Source organism: Macrotis lagotis, chromosome 4 (assembly GCF_037893015.1).
Source record: "Macrotis lagotis isolate mMagLag1 chromosome 4, bilby.v1.9.chrom.fasta, whole genome shotgun sequence".
In the NCBI taxonomy this organism is placed as follows: Eukaryota; Metazoa; Chordata; class Mammalia; order Peramelemorphia; family Peramelidae; genus Macrotis; species Macrotis lagotis.
In genome coordinates, this window is record NC_133661.1 from 229,276,387 (window position 1) to 229,300,937 (window position 24,551).

General features: G+C 33.6%; 1 protein-coding gene across 16 annotated transcripts in view; it reads left to right on the plus strand.

The window, feature by feature from the left end:
* Positions 1 to 24,551, plus strand: part of EML5 (EMAP like 5) — a 244,705-nt gene that overhangs the window by 149,919 nt on the left and 70,235 nt on the right. For 14 of the 16 annotated variants that reach the window (XR_012478175.1, XM_074235552.1, XM_074235553.1 and 11 more), the window contains 7 exons: positions 484 to 595; positions 8,113 to 8,240; positions 10,788 to 10,929; positions 19,983 to 20,135; positions 20,730 to 20,861; positions 22,500 to 22,588; positions 23,905 to 24,081. Coding sequence is in view for 15 of the 16 variants with exons in the window: in XM_074235552.1 (XP_074091653.1) it covers positions 484 to 595; positions 8,113 to 8,240; positions 10,788 to 10,929; positions 19,983 to 20,135; positions 20,730 to 20,861; positions 22,500 to 22,588; positions 23,905 to 24,081 (933 nt within the window). In the remaining variant the exon portion in view is untranslated. Of the gene's footprint in view, positions 1 to 483; positions 596 to 8,112; positions 8,241 to 10,787; positions 10,930 to 19,982; positions 20,136 to 20,729; positions 20,862 to 21,644; positions 22,589 to 23,904; positions 24,082 to 24,551 lie in introns of those variants that run through there. The other 2 variants (XM_074235566.1, XM_074235565.1) reach the window with 2 other exon arrangements.

Consider the following 24,551-nt stretch of genomic DNA (forward strand, 5'->3'; position numbering starts at 1 on the left):
CTCCCAAAGTACTGAAGGTATGTATTGCCGGACAAAGGTAGAGCTAGGCACAGGAAAGAGTGGCTCTTGGAGGTACATGCTCTGTCATTTTTCTCATCTTCAATATTGCAGAATCAGCTGTCAGGCTGAAAGACATACAGTTGACAGTAGCCTCTTACCCATCATGGAATTCTGGCTTCCTCTGCTTTTTAACAATGGGTTACATTTTTATTTCTACAGTGTTTCATAAGTGCTTTTCAAATTAAAATAGAATTGTCTTTAGCATGTGTAGATATTTCTAAGGTACATATACAGGTTGTAAAATATTTGGTCAGTAATATGCACATATGCAAGATAGTATGCTAGGTCACAGTTCAGTGAGATGAATGAGACAAATTATTGATCTCAGAGAGGATACAGTCTACTTAAGGAGATAAGAGTTACACACAGATATCTATACCTACTCTGAAAACTCATTGAACTTACATGTTTTGATTTTTACAGGGCTTTGTAACTGGAGGAAAAGATGGAGTAGTGGCTCTCTGGGATGATTCCTTTGAAAGGTGCCTAAAAACCTATGCCATCAAAAGAGCTTCTTTAGCTCCAGGATCTAAAGGTGATCTAAAATTAGTTGATTTAATATATCTTAAGGGCTTATCTGTGTGTTAAGGCAAGTAGCAAATAAAGTAAGGACAGTATATTTTTTGGCTATAGCCGTTTTTTTTCCTCATTTTTTTATCTTTAAAAAAGACAAGCATATTAAGGTTCTAGGCTAATGATCTTATATCAAAAAACTCCAGTTATTTTAAGAACAACATGTATTAATTCATTGTTTTAATTTAGCATATCATTACAGAAGCTAATTTTAAAAGTTTTCTATCTTTTTTAACTATCACATAGTAGATTTTTTAGTTGGTAGCTTCTCTGCCTACTTGATATCTCTGTATAATGCTAATCTTCCACAAAATATAGATAAAAATGAACTAGCCTTAAATATAGAACCACAAAATTTCAGTTTCAAAAACCTAAAATGTGGTGAAACCCAGAATATCTCGAAGAAATGTATTCCACTTTTGTACAACTGATTGTTAAGAAGATTTTTAGGACATCAAACCTAAATTTGCCCTTTTCAGGTTCTTCCCATTTCTTCTTCCCAATTCTTCTTTCCAAGACCAAATAAACTGAGTCTAATCCATCTTCCAAATGACCATTTTTCAGATGTGGAGACAGATAACCTAGTACATCTTTCATTTTCTGTTTTTCAGATTCAATGCATACATTTTGGGGCAGCTAGGTGGCGTAGTGGATAAAGCACCGGCCCTGGAGTCAGGAGTACCTGGGTTCAAATGCAATCTCAGACACTTAATAATTACCTAGCTATGTGGCCTTGGGCAAGCCACTTAACCCTGTTTGCCTTGCAAAAACCTAAAAAACAAAAACAAAAAACAAAAAAATGCATACATTTCCTTCCACATTCTCTGTGGCTTAGATTCAAAACTTTTCTCTATTCTAGTTGCTCTCTGCTCTAGCTTATCATTGCCATTCTTAAAATGTTGACTGCAGCAATTTAATATTTTATTGTACATGTGGTTTTACCAGGCAAAGTACAGAGAGACTTTCACCTATTTGATTCTGAAAGTTATGATTCTTTTAATGAAAATTGATATTGCATTAGCTTTTTAGGTTGCCATATTACAATACTGACTCATTTTGCACTTCACAAACTCTCACTCTCCACATATCTTTTTCAAACTACCTTTGAACTGACTTCATTTCTCATGAAGAGTCTGATTTTTCACTTATTCCTCTTAAATTTCATCTTATTTGATATATCCTAGTACTCTAGTGTGAAGACTTTTTTTGGATCTTGACTGTCATTCACAATGTTATTTGTGCCATCTGCATATTTGATAAAGACACCATCTATGCCTTTAGCCAAGCAATTAATAGAAAATATAAAATAGCTTAGAACCAAGTACAAATTCCTGGAAAACTGCACTAGAAATATCCTTCCAAGTTGATATTGTTCTACTAAAGACTACTCTCTCCAGTCAACCATTTCCAAAGTCATATAATTTTCCTGTCATTTATTAGCCCACATCTTTTCATATTATAGCCTAACTTTAAATGCTATCCTAAAATCTGTATTAAACAGTATCTACAGAATTCCTCTTATTTTCCAATTTAGTGATATTATCAAAAAGGAAACATGGTATTTGGCATAACCTGTTGTTGCTGAAATCATATGATCATTTTTTTTCTGTTCAGTAACCATTTTGCCCTGCATCAAAGTTAAACTCACTGACCTATTGTTTATAGATACCACTTTTTAGAAAATCAGGTTAATACTTGTTTCTTTCTAGAACTGTATTACCTTTGCTTTTCTACACAGTCTTTGAAAGATAACTTACAATCACTCAGCAGTGACACATTCTCTTTATTCAGGAAAAAATAGTTCAATTCAGTCAAATGACTTTAATTCTTCTGTTTTACTATTTAATTTTTGTCATTTATTCTCTATTAGCCATTTTTGTTAGGCAAAAGGATATTCCCTTTGCAGAAGGAAAAAAAAACAAAAGCAAAATAAGAATCAAACATCTTTATCTTATCTCTTTTATCAGTTTTCCTTAGCTCATTAATCAATCAAGCATTCATTAAATGCCTGTTTTTTAGACCCTGGAAAGGCAAAGACAAGTGAAAGAGTCCTTGCCCTCAAGGATCTTGGTTTCTGATGACAACATATACAACATATACAAAAATAAGGATATATTATTACGTAAGAAAAAACATAGGAAGCAGATAAAAATTTATCTTGAAGAGAAGGGCATTTGCAAATAGAGGTATCAAGAAAGGCCTAATGCATAAGGTGACACTTGAACTCTTGAAAGAAACCTTCAGGGGTGGCTAGGTGGTGCAGTGGATAGAGCACCAGCCTGGAAGTACCTGGAAGAACTCAGGAGTACCTGAGTTCAAATCTGGCCTCAGACACTTAATAATTACCTAGCTGTGCGGCCTTGGGCAAGCCACTTAACCCCATTGCCTTGCAAAAAACTTTAAAAAAAAAACCTTCAAGAGGTGGAAGGAGGGAGAACATTTCAGGAATGGGGGCAGCAAGTGTAAAGTCAAAATTGAGAGATGGAGTGTCATATGTGAAGACATAGCAGACTCAGTCTTAGAATGCATTGGAGGGAGTAATTTGTGAGAAGGCTAGAAATTTAGGATATAACCAGGTTGTGAAGGACTTTCAAGGCCAAACAAAGAAGTTTATATTTAATCTTAGAGATAGTTTATCGAGTATGAGTATATTATGGGTAAGTGGGTATTATGTGGTCAAACCTGTGCTTTAGGAAAGAATCATTTTTGCAGCTCTGTGGAAGATGGTTTGGAATGACAAGAGACCCAGGTGATAGGGAGGCCAGGTAGGAGTTTGTTACAGTAGTAGAAAGGAGAAAGGAGCAGCAGCATAATAGCAAAATGTCTGTGTCAGTGGAGAGGACTGGTCTATAGAAAGATGCTGCAGAGATACAAATGAAAAGATTCTATTGAATATGTGGTATGAGGGAGAGTGAGGCATGATAAGAGGACACAGTGAGTTTGAGATGTCTACAGGTTCTTGTCATTTGACAATGTCTGCCAGACAACTGGTGATGGAGGACTGGACCCCAGGGGAGAGACTGGGGGCTATATATACAGTTCTGAAAGATGATGAATCCATGACAGTCCCTTCTTAAAACAAACCCTTTTTTATTGACCCACCTTATCTAATCGAATTTTAGCACTCCTGATATTAGTCTTAGAGTACTGTGCCACACTTATTTTTATTCTTCCTTACTTCTGTTCTTATATTTAAAAGTCGAAGTCACTTGAGGAGTACTCAGTGCATCTACTTCAGTCTCTTCAAATAACTCCCTTTTTTCCCCAATCAGAATTTTTTTTTGTGTCACTAGAATTTCATTCTTGAGATTTTCCATCCCTCTTAAACTGACTTCCCCTGCAGAATTTTAACCTTTGGAAGCTACATTTTCCGATCTGCTTTTCTATAGTCTTTGGTGCACTTTAGACTGTGACCCACTTTACTTTTCTGCTGTGTTAGAAAGTTCCATTATTTCCACCCCATCAAGAATTCTTCCCTTTTAGTGAGAATTAGACACAAAATGGAATTCTTTCCACTTGTTTTTGAAGGACTGAATTTTGTTTAAGGCAAGTTAACAAGTTATTCACTGTTCTGTTTTTGATAGAAAGTGAACTGCAGAAAATGCCTAATAGAAAAAATCCATCACTATTTTTTCAAGCTTCATATTTGTTCTGTTTCTCAATTTGATCATCTGTTTTCTCTTTCTTTTCATTCAAACAGTCTGACAAATTCTTTCCACTGATCTTCACTAAAATGTTTTCCATTACTTTTTTCTTCTGAGTTAAAAAGAAATTTCTTCAAATTAGGTGAACCTTATTGATGTAATCTAATGCCCCTTTATATTTTGCTCTTTTTGAACAAGTCATGCCCATGCACAGTCATATTGAGCTGGTTCTTTCCTAAAATTCTAAATCTATTTTTTAGTATTAACAATTTTTTACCAGTCTTGGACTGAACCACTGATTATTTGTGTGTGATGACAGAGAGTTAAAGTTGATCTTTGAATCTGAGTAACTAGGAAGTCATGGGGTTAACGGGAAGATAGAGAACTTAGTGAGGGTAGCAAAGTAGTGACACGAAATATGGCAATTCAGTTTTTAAACATGTTGAGTGTAAGGTGCAAATGGGATATACAGGGGATAATATACAGAAAATAAAGGAATTATAGAACTGGAATTCTGAAGAGAAATCAGGGCTAAAAACAGAGATGCAAAAGTACTCTCCAAGGAACTAAAGTCTTGGGAATAGATGAGATTATAAAATCTCTGAAAGCTAGAAGGGATCCCAAATGTTATCTCAACCAGAGCTAACAAACTTATTGCCCAGGCAGCATGAGTATGCCACTGCAGGCATCCATTTCTATTTGAGGTTGATCTCGACCAAACCCCACCTGAAGCATGAAATCTTTTTAACATCAAGTAGATATTACCTTTTTTTGCCAAGAAGAGAGTTTGGAGAGGGTCAAAAAAGACCAAGGACCAGAACCTTGAAAATGTCACTGGTTTACAGGCTAGGAGAAGAATGTGGAATGAGGGAAGGAGACAAAGAAAAAAATTGTCATATAGGTAGAAAGAAAAACTAGGCATGTTCAGTATGCCTGGAAAGCCAAGTGAAGGGTAAAGAAAGCTAAGGACTAGAAGGGGCCCTTGGCTTTTGTAATAAAGAAGTCCTTAGTGACCTTGAAGAATGCATTTCAGTGGAACATTTAATAATCATAGGAGAGGCAACTAGGTGGTGCAGTGGATAGAGTACCAGTCCTGGAGTCAGAAGGACCTGAGTTCAAATGGTCTCAGACACTTAATAATTACCTAGCTGTGTGACCTTGGGCAAGCCACTTAACCCCATTGCCTTGCAAAAAACAAGGAATAAAATCATAATTCTAGAGCTGGAATGAATCTTAGATGAGGTAATTGAGGCCAGAGTGGTTAAATGACCTGCCCAAAGTCAGAAAGCTAATTAATGACAGATGAGAGATAAGTGCATGGAGAAATAGCAAATGTTGAGACTTTAAAAGCATGACATTGAAGGGAAGGAAAAAATAATTTGTTCAGGAGACGGTGTTTTTGTTCAAACATAGGAAAGGCTTTATCTTATTTTTCTAGCTTTGAACAAAGAGCACATTCGTGAAGAAGTTGAAAAGGCAAGAAATGTTTGAAGAAGCAAGTTCTGGGAGGAGATAAAAAATAAATAGTATTAGTGTTATGGGTGAAAGTATTAGGTAAGGGAGGAAGTCATCCCACCTTTTTTTTTTTTTTTTTTTTTGCAAGGCAGTGGGGCTTGCCCGAGGCCACACAGCTAGGTAATTATTAAGTGTCTGAGGCCGGATTTGAACTCAGGTTCTTCTGACTCTAGGGCCAGTGCACTATCCACTGCACCACCTAGCCGCCCCTTCTTTTTTTTTAAAAGATTTTATTTATTTTGAGTTTCACAATTTTCTCCCTAATATTACTTCACTCCCCCCCCGAAGGCAATTTGCCAGTCTTTACATTGTTTCCATGGTATGTATTGATCCAGATTGAATGTGATGAGAGAGAAATCATATCCTTAAGGAAGAAGCGTAAAGTACAAGAGATAGCAAGTTCAGACAATAGGATATCAGGTTTTTTTTTTCCTAAATTAAAGGTAATAGTCCTTGGCCTTTGTTCAAACTTCACAGTTCTTTCTCTGGATACAGATGGTATTCTCCATCACAGACAGTCCCAAATTGTCCCTGATTGTTGCACTGATGGAATGAGTGAGTCCATCAAGGTTGATCATCACCCCCATGTTGCTGTTAGTCATCCCATCTTCTTAATTGAGAGTGGCAGATGATGGGCTAAGACAAAAATATTGGATTATAGGAGCTTATGTTTTAAAGCTGAAAGAGATCTTAGAGGTAATCTAGGTCAGTCATCCCATTATATATATAAATATACTAAGAACCAAGAAGTTAGATGGCTTGTCTGTGATCACATGAGTAATAAGTGACAGAGCAAGAATTTGAAACTAGGTCCTGTGATTCCATATCCAGCATGCTTTCCAAGGTGCCATACTGATATCAGTAAAATAGGGAGCATGATTATCTGCTGAAAGAGAAGAAGAAATGGAGTGGGATTGTTGTATTAAGAAGCTGCAAGGTAGGTTAGAACAAAATATGTGGGAAACGTGAGAGGACTAGCCATGGATACTTAATTTAGGATAAATAGTCCATATCTGGTTAACATAGCTTGATGGTTTTCTCTGTAATAATTGTCTACTTAAGGGTAAGAGGGAAGAATGAAAATTAAAGGCAGATTAATCAGACAGGACTAGTAGAAGGTTAAAGGTGGGTAGGAAGGGATAAGGAATTAAAGTTTCAAGACCAGTCCATAATTTCAGAAGCTGACAATTGGGTCTATTCTGAATATAGAGGAATGTGAAACGAGCAGAGTGATTGCACTGAGAGTGAAGATAGTTTTGACATAAATGAAATAGAAGCAGTAGAATAACAAATGATTATGATAAGAGGAGATTTCAGAGTTTGAGATCTTGAACCAGTCATATAGCAAGAATGGTGAATAGCAAGTGGATGACCATTGTGCTCTTTTATAATCTTTACTCTTATAACATAAAGTGACCCAATGGAAAGTGCACAGCACTTTGGCTGAACCCTGGGATAGGAATAGAGTAAGATTTACAGAAAGATATGAACAGAAATTGCACAAGATGGAAAGATTTGGGTCAGTTTCTCCTTTGGAAAGAGGACTCACATAACTGATAAATTTCTGATTTCAAACAGGTCTTGAATTTGTGGAGCAGTTTTGATGGCTAGCTGAAATAAAATAGATATGGAACCAGCAGGAGTTGTGAAGTCAAGGAACTATGACAAAAATTGCTATAATAATAGTATTTGACAGAAAACCCAGAATTACTGAATCGGATTGGGTTATAAGATAAAAGACAAACCTAGAGTTCAGTAGATGAAAGCCAAGAATTATGAAAGAGTGCAGTAATTGAAAGATAGGAATTTCAGAGCAGAAGTTATTGATTAATGGTGTTAGAACAACAAGCTCTCCATGGCAGTGGGTAAGAAGGTGAAGGTAAGATTTCTTTCCTCCTGATCTGTGAGTTCAATTTGGAATATAGAAGGATTGACAGCATGGTAAAGGGGTTAGGCAGATAAAGATGAGCCCTAGTATTGGGGTAGAATTGGGTTGAGTAGATATGAGCAAAATGACTTTTGTGAAACTTGCCATATTACCATCTGTCCAGAAAGAAAAATTATAATAAAGATAGAAAACTCTATATAAGTAAAAGTTAAAAAAAAAAAGATTCACCTTAATTAAGATAGTAGAGCTTCATTCTCGGATCAGTTTTGGAATGAAGAGAGGGAAAATATAACCTGTTTATTGCAACTTTTAAAATGGAGAAGAAACTAACTCATCATCTGAGATTTCATGGTCAGATAACATAATTGAAAGTTTTTTATAATTTTTAATAAAGTAACATATTACTTAGAATTCTTCCATTTAATATTTCAGGTCTTCTTTTAGAAGACAACCCCTCTATACGTGCCATATCTTTAGGACACGGTCATATCTTAGTAGGCACAAAGAATGGTGAAATACTGGAGGTAGATAAAAGTGGTCCAATTACTCTCCTGGTTCAGGTAATTTTAAATTTTAATATACTTTTTCATATCATTCCTTTAAATGGTAATTTAACATATTAGAGAGTCTACTGTGTAGGATGCCGGAAAAAAATGGTTCAGGAAATTAAAATTGCCATTACTGAAATAATCACTCAAATAATCAGAAAAATGCTTATTTATCTGTACTAGTTATATAGATTATACAATAACTAAATGAATAGATAAAAATAATATACTTAGTCAAGTAAACCAGTTGTGATAATTTTTTGAAGTATTTATCACTGAAGAACAGAGACCATTTGGTAAGAAAAGGTATTCAGTTTATATTCATATTCCATGTGTTTTATTTGGTTTATCCATATTTTTGAACCTGACTATATTTTCTGGAACTCTTAACTGATCATGAGAAAATCATAACCTTTATCTTTTCCTTCACTATTATAAAAGTAAATTGCTAAAATTATATTTATAAAAACTTAAAGTACTGCTCAAACTTAAAATTAAGGGATATAAATTTTTAAGTAATATTTAATATAAGAAACTGTGGAAAGAGCAGTAAATAAAATAAAATGTTACTACCCATTTAGGAAATTTTTTTATACAAATCTTCTTTCTGGATACCACAGAACTCTGATGTCCCCCTTTTTCCTCCTTAAAATGTGATCATGTTTTTTTTAACACAAACTTAGATCTTCTTTTCTTCCTTAATTTATAATTATTGGTAGTAATCGTGATAGCTTATATATATCTAGTAATTTGTGATCAAAATCATTTGCATGATTGTATTTGCTTCTCACAATAGTCCTGTGAAGTACATAGTATAGATGTCTCCTCATGTTAATGATGGAGAGGAGACTCTTGGACTAGAGAAGTAAAAATGATTTTCCAAGGTCTTGCAAGCTTCTTGGAATTGAAACTTGAACCCAGGTTTTCTGATGTCCTCTTGAGAATTATTTCCCTTATACATTCTATCTTTCTTGTTTATGAAAACTTTACAGATTTTTCTGGTTAATTTAGTTATTTTAATGGTATTTATATTGTCCCATTATACCAAGAGTTTTTTAAATAATGAAATATTGCATATAAAGACTGAAGTCATTATGTATATGATTCACAGCATTGTATTTCAAAGTAAAGTTACTATATATATTCTCTGTGCTCAAATAATTTATGACCTACTAGAAAGATGAAGTAATAATGACTGATATAATAGTATAAATATGTTACATAGAATTATAGAAAATAACAATCAGTATTTGTATAGTACTTCAAAGTTTGTGAAGCTCTTTACAAATATCTCATTTGATGTTTGTAACAGTCCTTTGAAGTAGGCCATATATCATCTCCATTTTACTGATGAAGCTTAAAGACATTATGTGATTTGCTCAGGATCACACAGCTACTAAGGGAGGCAGAGTTTGAATTCAGGTCCTGCTGTCTCCATATCTTGCATGGACTCTATCCACTTTATCACCATATGCGGTTTCATTTATAAATACTACTTTTCTACACAAGCACATACAGTATCACCAGGTAGAACACAAGCATCTTTAGGGGGTGCAATAAATTTTAACTGTTACAAGTAATTACAAGTACTTCTAATAGTGTGATCAACCCTGTAATATGCATTTAAATACTAAAGTATTATAAAATGCCTTGTGAAGAACTGTAAATATAATATGTATAAGCATTATTTTGTAGTTGCAATTCATAAAAATTAACTATTCAGGAAGTTTTGCAGCCTGCAGTGATGAAGAAAGTATTTATATATGTAAAATCCCATATATTTTGAAGCTTTTAAAGTATTGCAATTTACAACTTTAAATGACAAAGTATAGTTGTGTGTTGTGCCTTTTATTTGGAAATAGAAAAACTTAAGGAGTATATATATATATATATATATATATATATATATATCTTCATCCTTGTAAAGTTCATATTTTTCTCAAATACATATTCTATGCCTTTTCAAAAATGATATGATAATAATCTTAAACGCTCACAAGAAAAGATTTAAGTTACTTTAGATAATTTAGATAATAATTTCACCGTTTTTCTACAATATTATAATTATCTGGTGGCTTCAGTTATCATTATACTTCCTGGCATTATCTACAGTGTGTGCACTTTGGTCAAGGAGCCAAAGCACTACATTTAGCAGGTTCATACACTCAGTGATAATTGTAACTCTTTCCCAAAACTTACATGGAAATGCCTAAGAGATTCTAGAAGTGTGAGGTGAAAAAAGATAGCTGAACTTTCTGGCAGCTATTCCAGAGTCTAATTCTTATATCTAGTTATTAAATGTGTTTTCATAATGTAAATTAGTTATAATGTGAATTTAAGTGATTTGTCCTAATTGAGAAGATATAGGCAAACAGACAGACAGATAGATGATAAAGGAATATGTACATACACATATTCCAAAAATATTTTTGTTAAGATTATAATATTTTTTGGTGCAAGTTGGTACATATGAATTAAATATAGTTTATTTTGTGCATTGGAGATGTGTTTCCTATATTTTTAGTCATTAAATTTAGTCTAAATTTATGTTCTGTTTAGGGACACATGGAAGGAGATGTGTGGGGCTTAGCTACCCATCCTCATTTGCCTATTTGTGCTACTGTAAGTGATGATAAGACCTTAAGAATATGGGATCTATCTCCTAGCCATTGTATGTTAGCTGTCCGGAAACTGAAGAAGGGTAAGAGACTTGCTCAATTTAACCACTTGTCGCGATCTCAGAATGGAAAAATGCCTCAGAGGCCATCTAGTTGAAACTGTACCTGACCAAAAATCTCCTTACCACAAAGTCCAATAGCCAGCTTTTCCCTTTAGACCTCAGGTTATAGAGAATCTACTGTTTTATAAGTTATCCTATTCCATTGTTAGGAGGATTTTCCTTATAACAAGCTAAACTCTGCCTCTCCACAACATCTACTCCTTTCTCCTAATGCTTACCCATTAGTACTAGGACCATTCTCTGAATATTCTACAATTCATCAATGTCCTTCCTAAAATTGAACATGAATATAATGAGAATGTTGCTTCTCACCTTTTGAAAACCATGATTCTTTTACTATATGGTAGCATGTGATTGCTTTTGCTTTGTTGCCTGCCACATAGAACTACTGATTCATATTGAGCTAGCTTTTCACTAAAAGCCTGGTATCCTTTTCAGATGAAATAGTTTTTAATTTTATCTCCTCCATCTTTTCATGTGATGATTCTTTTTAACTCATGTAAGACTCTGTTAAATTTTATCTCATTAGATTTACTTCAAATCTATTTTTAAATTTTTTCTAATCCAATATTGTTATTTCTCCCAGTTTTGTGTTACCTATAAATTTTATGAACATGCCATCTTTTCACTCTATGTGATAAAATTGTTAAGCAACACAGGGTCAAGTAGACTGTTCCCTAGGCATTCTAATAAAAAGTTCAGTCCAAATTGACTTCTACTTGTTAGTAATTGCTCTTGAGATCAGGTCATTTATCCATTTCCAAATCTAGCAACTAATTCGTTTCTTTATTTTGTTCACAAGGTAGCATTAAAAACTTTGACAGTTGCTATATTGAAATTTAGTTTCAGTAACCCTGCAATTTTTCACAATCTACCCATCTAGCAACTGTGGGAAAGAAAAGATAAGGAAAGTAAAAGAAAGGCAACTAGTTTGGCATGACCTGTTTGCAGGGAAACTGGCAGCTTGGTGGTGCAGGGGTAGAACACCAGCCTTGGAGTCAGGAGGACAGGAGTTCAAACCTAGCCTCAGACGACTGTGTGACCTTATACAAGTCACTTAACCCTCATTGCTCTGCATCCAGGGCCATCTCCAGTTGTCCTGATTCATATCTGGCCACTGAACTCAGATGGCTCTGGAGAAGAAAGTAAGTCTGGTGACTTAGCACAGTCCCCCTCACTCAAATCCAATTAATATGCTTTTCTTGACATCACCTCCCTGATTTCACAGCCTTCTTTGAGAACAAAGGACAAAATATCAGTCATGTATGATCACCTCTTTCTTTTCTATTATTTACTAACCTTCTCCTTATTAAAATCTCCTAGAATTTTGCTTGGACTCAGTCATATAGCCCAGTAGTCTATAACTTGTAGATCCTATTCATTTTTCCTTTTTCATATATTGATGTTTCCCCTTCTCAAATCATAAAACACCCCACCCCCACTCCTATTCTTAATGAGCTTTGAAGATCATTGACTGGGGTTCAGTCATCACATATGTCAGTTATTTCAGTAATCTAAGATGTGGTTCATCTGCATCTTGTAACCTGAACTTAACAAAGGTATCTAGGTATTCTCTTGCTATCTCTTTATTTTTCTTGGATTTCAATCCCATTTTAGCAACTTTTGTTTTCCTTTTTTTTGTCCAAAGATCTTGAGAAAATAGAAGCAAAATGGACATACACCCATAATATATAAACAATATATACTATATATTTATAAATACACACACACACACACACACACACACACACACACACAAACACACATAGATATTATAGGGCAAATAGGTAGCATAGCGAATAGAGTTCAGAACCTGGAGTCAGAAAGAGTTATCTTCTGATTTCAGACAATTACTAGCTATGGGATCCTAGGCAAGTCACTTAACCCTGTTTACCTCAGTTTCCTCTTCTGTATAATGATCTGGAGAAGGAAATGGCAAACCACGAAAGTATCTCTGCCAAGAAAACCCCAAAAGGGATCATAAAGAATTAGTGCAACTGAAAATGACTGAACAACAGCAATACATTTTGCATGTGTATGGTTTATACTAACTCGCATACATATATATATATATATATATGCACACACACATATATATTATATATATATATATACACATATATATAAAGCTACCTGTACAGTTGCATCTTATAATCAGGCAATAATATTCTTGCTACCTTTGTCCATTCTTCTCTATAATTACAAAATGATTTACATCCTAAATCATTATTTTCCCTTGGTTAATATATCCATATTTCTCTGCCTGACAAGGAGATGAAATGTTGATTAAATGTTATCATTCTATTTCCCATTTTTAAATCAGCAATACCTTTGAATAGGTTAACTTTTAGTTAAAACTTTACAGTGTCTTCTTATCTTTGTCTTTTGTTATTGATTTTTTAACTTTGTTCTAATCAGTCAGTACTATGACTACATAGAAATTGAGGATTCTGAAATACTCCCCTACCACTTCTGTTAAGACACAGTCTTTGGGCGGCTAGGTGGCATAGTGGATAAAGCACCAGCCCTGGAGTCAGGAGTACCTGGGGTCAAATCCGGTCTCAGACACTTAATAATTACCTAGCTGTGTGGCCTTGGGCAAGCCACTTAACCCCATTTGCCTTGCAAAAAAAAAAAAGACAGTCTTTTCTTCTTCCCTTGTGTTATCTTCTTTAAGAAAATATGCACAAAATGCAGGCCCAGACCTCCTAAATAATTTTTAAAAATCAGAAACAAAGGCCCTTAACTTATTATAAACAGACATCTTTAATTTTGTAACTATTTCCAAATGGTGCTGGATAAAACTGATGGAGTACATATAGAAACTTCCAAAAATTTCTCTGTTCTCTGCCTAAAATTATCCCACTTTGAATAAAGAAGGCAAGAAGGGAATAAAGGTCAAATTTTCTCCCCTGCATAAATCTGAATTCTTTGGTTCAAGAACTCAAAAATGAAAGTAGATGATTACTTCAGGGGGATTACAGGAAAAAGTGAAGAATTTATGATTGAAGTTATGGAGATGGTGATATGAGAATAACTGACAAAGCCAGATGCTTCAGGAGGTGGGAGAGGATTGATAGTAACACAGCACTCAGTACAAAGTGTTCAACTTTAGTGGCTTAACATCTATTATTAACTTATCACTAAAATGACTATCTCCACTGATTTTCTGGGTGTTGGTTGTTCTCTGAAAACATCTGCTGGGCTTCAGCTATCCAAACTCTTCAAGACCAACTCTCCCCTTCTATTAATATATGTTAGGATGAAGTCACCAGGCTCTTGTGACTTCTATAACTTTTTGGTTTGTTTTTTGCAAGGCAATGGAGTTAAGTGACTTGCCCAAGGTCACACGGCTAAGTAAGCATTAAGTGTCTGAGTACTCTTAGAACTCAAGTCTTCTGACTCCAGGATCAGTGGTTAGTGCTCTATCCACTGTGCCACATAACTTTTTTAATGCTTTGCTGAGATCTGTAAACCACCACATCTAGTCAGGTATTATCCAATAATAGCTAAAACAGGAATTCCTAATCTTTTTAATGTCTTGGACCCCTGTGACAGTCTGGTGAAGTCTATGAACCCCTTTTCAGAACAATGTTTTTAAATGAATTTTTAAATGAATATTTTTTAAATTATATCAACTTACTAATGAAGTCACTTATCTCCAAATACAATTATCACAATACCAAAAAAAAAATACTTATCCAGTTATTGGAACTCTTAAAATCTATCCATGATACCTTGAGGGTCCGTGATTTAGACAGGAAATTCCAATTAAGTCCCTATTGGGGAATTCTGTGACCTCAAAACCTATTTTGAATACTATTTTTAAAAAATTTGCAAAAAAATGTATAGAAACCAGGACACTGAAATGCTTCCAGGTTTGTTTCTGATTGGTATTCAAACAAAGTAAAAAACCAGAACAAAAACTAGGAGAAGATGCTAATATCATTTCATTCTGCCTTTCTGGTTTATATTCATAGACTCATAGAAATAGAATGGAACATAGTCTCAGAGGTCACCTAGTCCAAGCCTTCTTACTGACCAAGGAAGAAACTGAGGCACAGAAAAAATTAACCCTCGGTCACACAGATAACAGGTGGCAAAGCTGAATTCAAACTGAGCAGTCTTTCCACTATATGATATTATCTCTCATTCCTGCTTCTTTTTTAAAAATTTCTACCCAGTATAGATATCTACCTCTTTGAAATGGCCTCCTTTGGCTACCAAATTCTATCTTCCCCATTTTACTGTTTTTGAATTCATATTAAACTTAACGCTCTGTTCCCTTGTACCTGAATTCTTTTCCATTTTCCCTGGCTATCTTCCCATACTCTGGGTTAATACACTTTAAAGTCCTTCCAACACAGTCCTGACCTCATGGTCAGCTTTGTGATGATTCATTCTAGGTAGTGACTAATGAAGTACCACTCTGACATACTGCCATTCCCTGCCTACTAAACCTTAATCAGAGATCATTTCTGACATCCAGTTTCTCTGATTCTGCTCCCATTCTCCTAAAACAGCAGTGAAAACAACAGAAAGTTTAAAAACTGAACTAATTATGAATTTAATTTCATAAATTGAAATGTGTCGCCATGATTTTTGGAAGCTCCAGGCTATGGGTTAATTGCTCTGTTAAGTATATTTTAAGGCAACTAGATGGTACAATGGGTAGAGCTCTGGGTCTATGGTCAGGAAGACGAGTTCAGTCAAGCTTCAGACATATAACCTTGGGCAAGTCCCTTAACTACTGCTGTTTACCTCAGTTTCTCCAAGAATAAAATGGGGGTAATAACAAGATTTAACTTCCAGAGTTGTTTGGAGGATCAAATGAAATATTTGTAAAGCACTTCGCACAATGCCATATATACACATATATATATATGTATATTTATGTATATATAGTATGCTTCCTTTTTGCCTCTATTTTGATTCACTGATTGAATTCTCTGTAGTATTAGAAACTCTTGTTCCATCTTGTTCTTACTATTTCCTTCTCTGTTTTTTATAACACTGGTTATTTCTCTATCTCTGGCATATTTCTCTTCAGTATTTCCTTTATTGATTCCTGATCATTTTCCCACCCCACCTCCTGTTTATTCAGATTCCTTAAAGGTCTTGTTCCTCAACTTTCTTCTTGCTCCATCTTCTCTCTTGGTGATCTCATCTACTTCCCATGCTTTAGCTTCCATCTCTTGGTAAACAACTGACAAATTTGTATACCTTGCCTTAAAAAAATCTTCTGCTCTTGACATACATTTTAATCACCTATGAGACATTTACACATGGTTGTTTTTCCATGTACCACAAACTCTTAAAAACTTAATTCTTCACCTTTTACACAAAACATGCTTTTACAATTCTTTACCTCATTTATTTTAATTGTATTACTTTTTTTCTGTTCCCCACACAGGAAACTTTGATTATCTTTTGACTTTCTTCTTCACCCCATTTTTAATTCGTTGCCATGTGATTCCTAGAATTTCTCTAATATCCAACCTTTGCTTTCAACCATGATTGAATATTTCAAGTAAACTGTTTTACTCTCATCATAAATTTTCTTACCTTTTATTTTTCTAACTTGGTGGTGAATTTGATAATTGCTCTAGCAAATCAATGATCTGATTATAGATATTGTTTATTCATAAATTACCACCATAACTGGTAGTTAGTTTAATTTTGTGAGATCATTCAGTATTGTCTGTATCCAACATCTAACTTGAAGAAATTATTCATGACACATAAATAAAAATGTTTTACAGTATATTTTATACTCTCCTCACTAAACTCATTTTTTCATTGATGTCACTGAGTATTAAAGCATACATTGATTAAATTTGTATGGTTTTAACCTACTTTTTATATTCATCAATATATATTGATACAAAAGATTTAATTGTCTTCTTTGTGATCTTTTTTCCTTGTGCTTATTATAAGCATATAAAAGAACGATGGACAATTATTTCATGAAGTAATCTTTCTTAATGCCTTTTGACTCATAATGAAATTTTCCATATTCTTGTTTGTTTCACCAAAGAGAATATATGAGCCAGCCTTCCATTTAATTTTAATTTTTTATTATCTTTTGGGTTAATACATAACAAAAATGTCAATATGTGATTCAATTCAGAATGTCAACTCTGGCCATTTATTTGACAGGGATACCAACTAATCTTTATAAAACATAATCTAAAAATAAGTCATTCTCAAAATCCTCTGTCACCATTTCTGTTATTATTTCACTTTTGTCCCAGAGATGGAAGAAATCTCTTTACAAGATTAAGCGATACTTTACATTTTCTTTTTTTCATTGGTTGTTAATGTTCAACTAATGTTGATGAGCCTCTCCATACATAGTTGAACTAGTTCAGAGACAACTCACATAGCCTATTAGCAGGGCTATAATTTGAGACTATCTACCAAGGTGGAACCTATTAGAACAGAACATGGAATTTATTATGGTCATCTCCACATCACAGTTCTCAGGCTCAAACTTCTCTCTCAAACAAAAGCCAGTGTATTAATAATTTTCTTCTCGTGGTATGTTAAGGTTACTAAGAATATTACAGAAAATGGAGCAGTTTTGAATACAGTGGATAAGTTCACTTATCTTGGCAGTGTTCTTTCCAGGAAGGTACACATTGATAATGAGGTTGACATTTGCATCACCAGAGCTAGCTCAGTATTTGGGAGACTTTGAAAGTGTGGGAAAGAAGACTGACTGCCAAACTGAAGGTCTAGAGCTGTTGTGTTGACTTCATTGCTCTATGCCTATGAGACTTGGACAGTCTACCAGCGCCATGTCAGGAAACTGAATTGCTTCCATTTAAATTGTCATAAGAAGATTATGAAAATCACCTGGCAGGAGAAGATACCAGACGCTGAGGTATTTTCTCTAGCTAAACTGCCAAGCAGCCAAACTCTGCTATGAGAACTCAACTATAATGGACTGGCCATGTTGTTAGAATGCCAAACATGCTTGCCAAAAGACTGTTTTATGGAGAACTCACACAACGCAAGAGCTCACAAGGGTGTCAGAAGAAGTGATACAGGGACACTTTGAAGATTTCTTTTAAGAACTTTAGAAATGATTGTTCAACATGGGAGACACTGGCACAGAACTGCCCAGCATGGCATGCCATCATCAATGACAGTACTTCACAATTCTATGAGTAAGGCAGAATTGAAGTAGTTCAAAGGACACATGAGATACATAAATTCAGAGTTAACATGGACTATCTGTGCCAGACCTGGGGTAAAGCATTCTGAACTTGTATTGGTCTGATCAGCCACAGTTGGACACACTGTAATTTATCTCTAATGTAGTGATGTAATTTTGGTCTTCTTCAGTAAGGAAAGAAAAGAACCAAAGTTGCAAGAGTTTACAAAGAATTAAAGAGCAATGAAGAATTTCACATGTGTGTGTGTGCATAAGCTGTGAGTTATAAACTTCCAAGATGTGTACAAAAGGTATAGTATAAGAAGATGTCACCAGGGGCAGCTAGGTGGCACAGTGGATAAAGCACCGGCCCTGGAGTCAGGAGTACCTGGGTTTAAATCCGGTCTCAGACACTTAAAAATTACCTAGCTGTGTGGCCTTGGACAAGCCACTTAACCCCATTTGCCTTGCAAAAAAAACAAAACCTAAAAAACAAAAGATGTCACCAGAGCATGCATGATTCAAAAAAAAAAAGAGTATCACTTATGAAAAGAGCAGTAGATAACTGATGGACAACTGCACTCCTTTGGTATTCATACAATATCAAGAAATCATAGGGATATACCCAACTTGTTTGGGTTTATTCTAAGGGAGGCTTATGGAGAGTATGCAAGAGTCAGGATGAGTTAGTATAGTCATTTGAAGTCTGCAGCATTAGAGGAAACACTAATTTCATTGACATCACAGATCCATCAAAATAAGATTTGGCTCAATCATGTGAGATCTTTTATCTCAGTTCAGTCACTTAATATATTAACTATCCTTCCCAACCTAAACACAAAATTTCCAGTAATGAAACTTGATTAATATGCTATCTGTGCCTTCATTTGAGTGACTGATAAAAATATTGACTAGAAAAGAACTCTGCCATGTCCCACTATAATAACCTCCTTCTATATTCATATGTATACACACTAATTTACACTTTGGATCCAATCATTCTATCGAAGGTTCTGTCAAGTATCTTAAAAGTAATCTGAATGTTTATTTTCATGTCAGATGTATGGCTGTATTCTTGTCTTTTGAAGACCTCTACATTGTCAGCCTCTAATCTATTTTTCTAATCTAATCTCACATCTCCTAATAAGTATTTTTTAGAACAGTCAAAATTAACTTTTCTTTATTCTTCCACATTTTCTAGATTGTTTTATCTCATTCTCATTCAGGGGCTCTACATTTAAAAAGGGCATTGATAATCTGTATGCACAGAAGCAGGTAGTAAGAAACTTGAAGGGACAAGAAACCCCATTATGCTGAAAGAATGAGAGTTTATATTTTAATAGAGAAGGTTTGAGAATGGGAAAGGAGTAATTTATCTTCAGATACTAGAATGTCTTTCCCTTACATTTCCACCATTGGAAATCCAGCCTATCCTTCAAAGCCCAGTTTGAATGCGACCTCTTCTTTGATATTTTGACTTTAATCCTCCCAGGTAAAACTGATCTCACATTTCTTCAACATCTCATAACACTTTGTTTCTACCTATTCTGTATTTTCATATTCTATTTTGTCTATATTTATTTGTGAAAGTACCTTATTTTAGAACCTTCTATTCTCCAATTTTAATTCATCTTCTTATTTACTTATCAGGTACAGTAACTATACATTATAAACAGTCAGTAAATGTTGAATTAGCTTTGTTGTTTAAGCTCCAGTGTAGAAGAATGAATTTTTGTATTCTCTTTGAAATTAAAAAATGTTATGAAGACCTATGTTTTTAAATTTTAAAAAATGTTCACTTGATTTATTAGGAAATTTCTTGAAATAACGTAATCTCTTTCTTTTTTTTTCCTAGGGGGGAGGTGCTGTTGTTTTTCTCCTGATGGTAAAGCTTTAGCTGTAGGTCTCAATGATGGAAGTTTCTTAATAGTGAATGCAGACACCTTAGAGGATCTCGTCTCCTTTCACCACAGAAAGGATGTTATCTCAGATATTCGCTTTTCACCTGGTAGGATTCAAGAGATATATAATTTAATTTGACAGACACTTGAATTTGTTAGCTAAATATGTTGAAATAATATTGTTTGTGTAAGAATATTTTACTTTTTAAAGTTTCTCAGTAGACAATTAGATAGATATTATTTTATAAATTCCCATGAATTAGTGCCATATATACATATATATTTATACAAATTCATATATTATTATTAAGTACACTATTATAATGCAGTATAGTACTATAATTAAGGACAGTATAATGGAATAAACATTAAAAGATAAAATTTTCCTATGACAATTTACTATTTCTTCCAAAAATTAAAAGAAGTTTTGGGGGATTGTTTGTTTTACTTGAAAAGTATACAAAATTTCCTTTCACAAAATTATATAAGTATAACTCTTTTTCATTGTTTTCTTACCAAATGTATCTGAAATGATTCTCTGAATTTTATCTATTATTTAATTTTTAAAGTATGATTATACTTATGAAAGTTATCAATGAATTGTTTAATTTTTTAAAGTTTAGAATAAGTGTAACTATCTGTAATAGCAGAAAATAAGCTATGAAAACTTACACAGCAGTATTCCTCTTCATGTATTTTAGGTTCTGGAAAATATCTAGCTGTGGCATCCTATGACAGCTTTGTAGACATCTATAATGTAATGAGTAGTAAACGAGTAGGAATCTGCAAAGGTGCTACCAGTTACATAACACATATTGACTGGGATTTAAGAGGTAAGAACTTGAATAGCACTAATTTCCAAAGAAAATTGTATTCAATGCATTACATTAGGAAAATAAAAACACAAATTACATTTCTTAACTCAAAAACATATAAGTATTATTATTTTAAAAAAGACCTATGTCATTTTACATATATATATATATAAAACATTCACAATTTTATGAAATTAATTCTAATATTACCAATAATAGTGATCCATGGAGATATTTCTTGTTTTTAAAACTCTTTAAAATATTATGCTAAAGTATTTTCATTTCTTCCATTTATAACACAATTTATAATATACATTATATTTTACAATAATAGTACTGATTTTTTACAATGATAGTAAAATCATACTTTACAAATGATATTACATTTTTGTGTCAACACGGGATTTAACATAATGATTTCACATTTGCTAAGTAGATAATCTTTGAGAACCAACCATTACCTAGTTTTTGTAATTTAAAAAATATAATCCCCCTAAATTCTGAAATTGGCATGGTATAGTAAAATAAAGATTTTTAAGAGTGTATGAGTTTTAGGGGCAGCTAGGTGGCGCAGTAGATAAAGCACCGGCCCTGGAGTCAGGAGTACCTGGGTTCAAATCCAGTCCCAGACATTACCTAGCTGTGTGGACTTGGGCAAGCCACTTAACCCCATTTTCCTTGCAAAAACCTAAAAAAAAAGTGTATGAGTTTTGTGCCTTCAGATTTCTTAGCCAATATTTTTCTAAATATTTTGGGTTGTATCTCTAAATTTTCTCAGAGAAATTCATTATCTTTCCTCAGGCTTGTCCGCATTGTTCTCCTGCTCAAGAAGTTCAATGGCTACCTATTTTCTCTAGGATAAAAAGAAGCTCCTCTGTTTGACATGGAAAGCCCTTAGTGACCTAGCTTTAACTTATATATTTTTTAACATTCTTAACATTCTGCATTACAATCCAACTGGCCTGCTTACTCTTCCCCATTGTCACACTCCATTTCCCACTTTCACACCTTTGCACAGGCAAGCTCTCTGTCATGCACAGAATGTTTTACTTTACTTTCAACCCTTGGTGCTTACAGTTTCCTTTATACCGCAGCTTAATTCTCACCTGCAAAATGTCTTTCCCAAGGCCTCCCACCCAGTTGCCAATTCTTTTCCCTTCAAAATTAATTTGAAATTATTTAAATTTATATATATAATATATATTTATATATATAATTTTAGTTCTTGATTAGTATAAACAATGATTCTCCTAAAGTGACTGCATTTTTGAATTTGTACTATATATTTCCATTGAGCTGATACCGATAATCATATTTTATATAATTTCAACTTCAGATAATGTAAATTTAAATATATGTGAATTCTGATACATATGACTACTTTAGGGAATACATCATTCACACTAATCAGGACCTATCTATATCTGTTGTTTTCTTTAAGCACATTTAATCTCATAAAGTACAGAAATTGCTTTCATTTTTACCTTTGTAAGTGCTTAATAAGTTTTGTTAAATTGAATTGAATTTAGTTATCTACATTATTAAATTTCTAGAGCAAAATAAAGTGTTTTATAAACTTTTAAACTTAATATTTTTCCTTGTATAAGAACCAGAAATGAGACCTTATATTCTCTATTTGTTTATGTTTTTCTAAAGGAAAGCTTTTACAGGTCAATACTGGTGCTAAAGAACAATTATTCTTTGAAGCTCCCCGAGGGAAAAATCAGATTATTCCTAGTCTAGAGGTAGGAAAACAAATTATTGATGAGAATTTTTCTATGTGAATGTTTTTTAAAAGTCCAATGCCTATTTTCTATCCTTCCCACATTAAATACACGTGAAGTCGTTTTCATTCATTAGCAATTGTGGGATATTATTTGAAGTATTCGTTCTTATTGTGAAGTAGATTTAGGTAGATAATGAAAGAGAATGAACAATGTTTGAATGATCCAGTTATTTTCCAAAACCAAAAACATGTTTAACTTTCTTCCTCATGGTTTTAGTAAACTGTGAACTACATAGAAGTAGAAAATAGAACCTGTGGGGAAAAGTTAAGCAAATTGAACATCAAGCAAAGAAAATTTTTAAAAAGGTAACTTAATATCTCTCCTCAAGTAGAGATATTTTATAGACAGCTATAAACAACTATTGTTATTTCCAGTCATGAAAACTAAAGATAATTTGCTTAAGTAATAGGTGGGGATTTCACTGGTTTAATGAAATGAGGAAATTCCTTATAGTTTTACAAAGTTGCCTGTAGGTCTGAGAGTTCTTGCCTAGGAAATGTTACACAGCCAGTACTTGTCCCAGATAAAACTTGAACTCAGGTCTTTGACTTCAAGTTGGGTTCTGTTTTCATTATGCCTCTTGCACAAAAGAAATTAGATTGTCTATAAGGATCAATTTCATGTTTAGAGTAATACTAGTAATTTAGATTGGGGCAGCTAGGTGGATAGAGCACTGGCCCTGGAGTCAGAAGGACCTGAGTTCAAATGTGGCCTCAGACACTTAATAATTGCCTAGTTGTGTGACATTGGGCAAGTCATTTAACCCCATTGCCTTGCCAAAAAAAAATAGATTAATTAAATTAGTATTATGATAAAGCATTATTATCATTGCACATACTTTACATATATCATCTCATTTGATGTTCAACAATCTTGTCAAGGAAGTACTACAATTATGTGCATTTTGTGAACCAGTCTTCGATTAAGTGACTTGTCCCTAGTCATAGGCTATGTCCTGGATTTGAATCCAGGTCTTCCCTGACTGCATGTCCTGTTCTTTTCCCACCTTACCTGCAGCCCTTCACAATACTTACCTTCTTTGAGCCTCATTAATTGGAAAGATTGTTGATTTCTCTATTAAGAGTAAGATTATAGATAAAGCAGATTAAATATTTAAATCAACATTCCTTCTACCATAGAGCCTTTATTATATGATGACAAATTTTCTTTCAGGTGATACACTTAATTCATTTCATAATAGTCTATAAGAAGTAATATTTGAAAGTTTTTTCTATTACTTGTTGATTATGTAAAGCCTAAAACTATTTTTATAGGTAGAAAAAATTGGTTGGGCATCGTGGACAAGTGTGCTTGGTTCTTGCTGTGAGGGAATCTGGCCAATAATTGGAGAAGTCACAGATGTAACTGCCTCTTGTCTTACAAGTGACCGTGTAGTCCTAGCTACTGGTGATGATTTTGGATTTGTGAAGTTATTTAGATATCCTGCTAAAGTATGTATATATTTTTTCATTGAAAATAAAAGAACTAACATAGCTAATTCATTTCATGGTATTTTAGAGAAATTGGTATCCATACTTCAGCTAATATCATCAGTTATTCAAAATTGTATTATTAGACAAAATAGTGTCAAAATGGATAGTTGGACCGAATTACACAGTAAATGGGTGGAATAGCCAAACAATATTATAGCAATTTTATTTTTTAATGATGTACTAATTTTAAAATAAATTGCTTATTAATTTTATATGAAGTTTTTCAATAATTTGAAAGGCATAGAAAATTTTTTTCTGATTTTGGTTCCAAGTTAATTGTTCATATCTAATATTGATGTGTTGTAAGATTGCATTCTTTAAATCACACATAGCAATACATTTATTATCAAACAAAATGTTTTAAAAAACAGATTTTGTCAGACCATAAATACTAGAAATTAAAATAATGATAGGCTTACGAAGTGTAA